Source organism: Apaloderma vittatum, unplaced genomic scaffold (genome assembly GCF_000703405.1).
Source record: "Apaloderma vittatum isolate BGI_N311 unplaced genomic scaffold, ASM70340v1 scaffold30704, whole genome shotgun sequence".
NCBI classification, from domain to species: Eukaryota; Metazoa; Chordata; class Aves; order Trogoniformes; family Trogonidae; genus Apaloderma; species Apaloderma vittatum.
The window spans coordinates 654-966 of NW_009712612.1; the positions used below are offsets into that span (position 1 = coordinate 654).

General features: G+C 63.6%; 1 protein-coding gene across 1 annotated transcript in view; it reads right to left on the reverse strand.

Annotated features, from left to right (window-relative positions):
* The window catches only part of LOC104272944 (mitochondrial ubiquitin ligase activator of nfkb 1-A-like), a gene marked incomplete at its 3' end in the record, with an annotated part of 895 nt that extends 633 nt beyond the window's left edge, over nt 1-262 (reverse strand). The window contains exon 1 of the mRNA XM_009868062.1: nt 146-262. Within this exon, the coding sequence (XP_009866364.1) occupies nt 146-262 (117 nt within the window). The remainder of the gene's footprint in view (nt 1-145) is intronic.
* Between the last annotated feature and the right edge of the window lie 51 nt (nt 263-313).

Below are 313 nucleotides of genomic sequence, written 5' to 3' on the forward strand. Positions count from 1 at the left end.
TGGGCATCGTGACATCCGCAGAGGATGCAGCAGCAGGCTACAGTCATTCGTAAGGTGCACCCAAATCACAGGCTCGGGGCTGGGCAACACAGGGCAGAGGGGAAGGGACACTGGGCAGGAGAGGGCATGTGAGGGGCAGGGCTACCTGTATGCGTGCCACAACTCTGGCTTTCTTCCTGTACAGGTAGTAGAAGAGGCCGGAGAAGGCGAGGCTGGAGCCCAGACACAGCAGCTCCCCAGGCGTGATGCGCGGCGCATCCATGGTGCCAGGCTTGGGCGGCGGCACGCCTGCAAGGGGAGCGTGTTGGCTGGG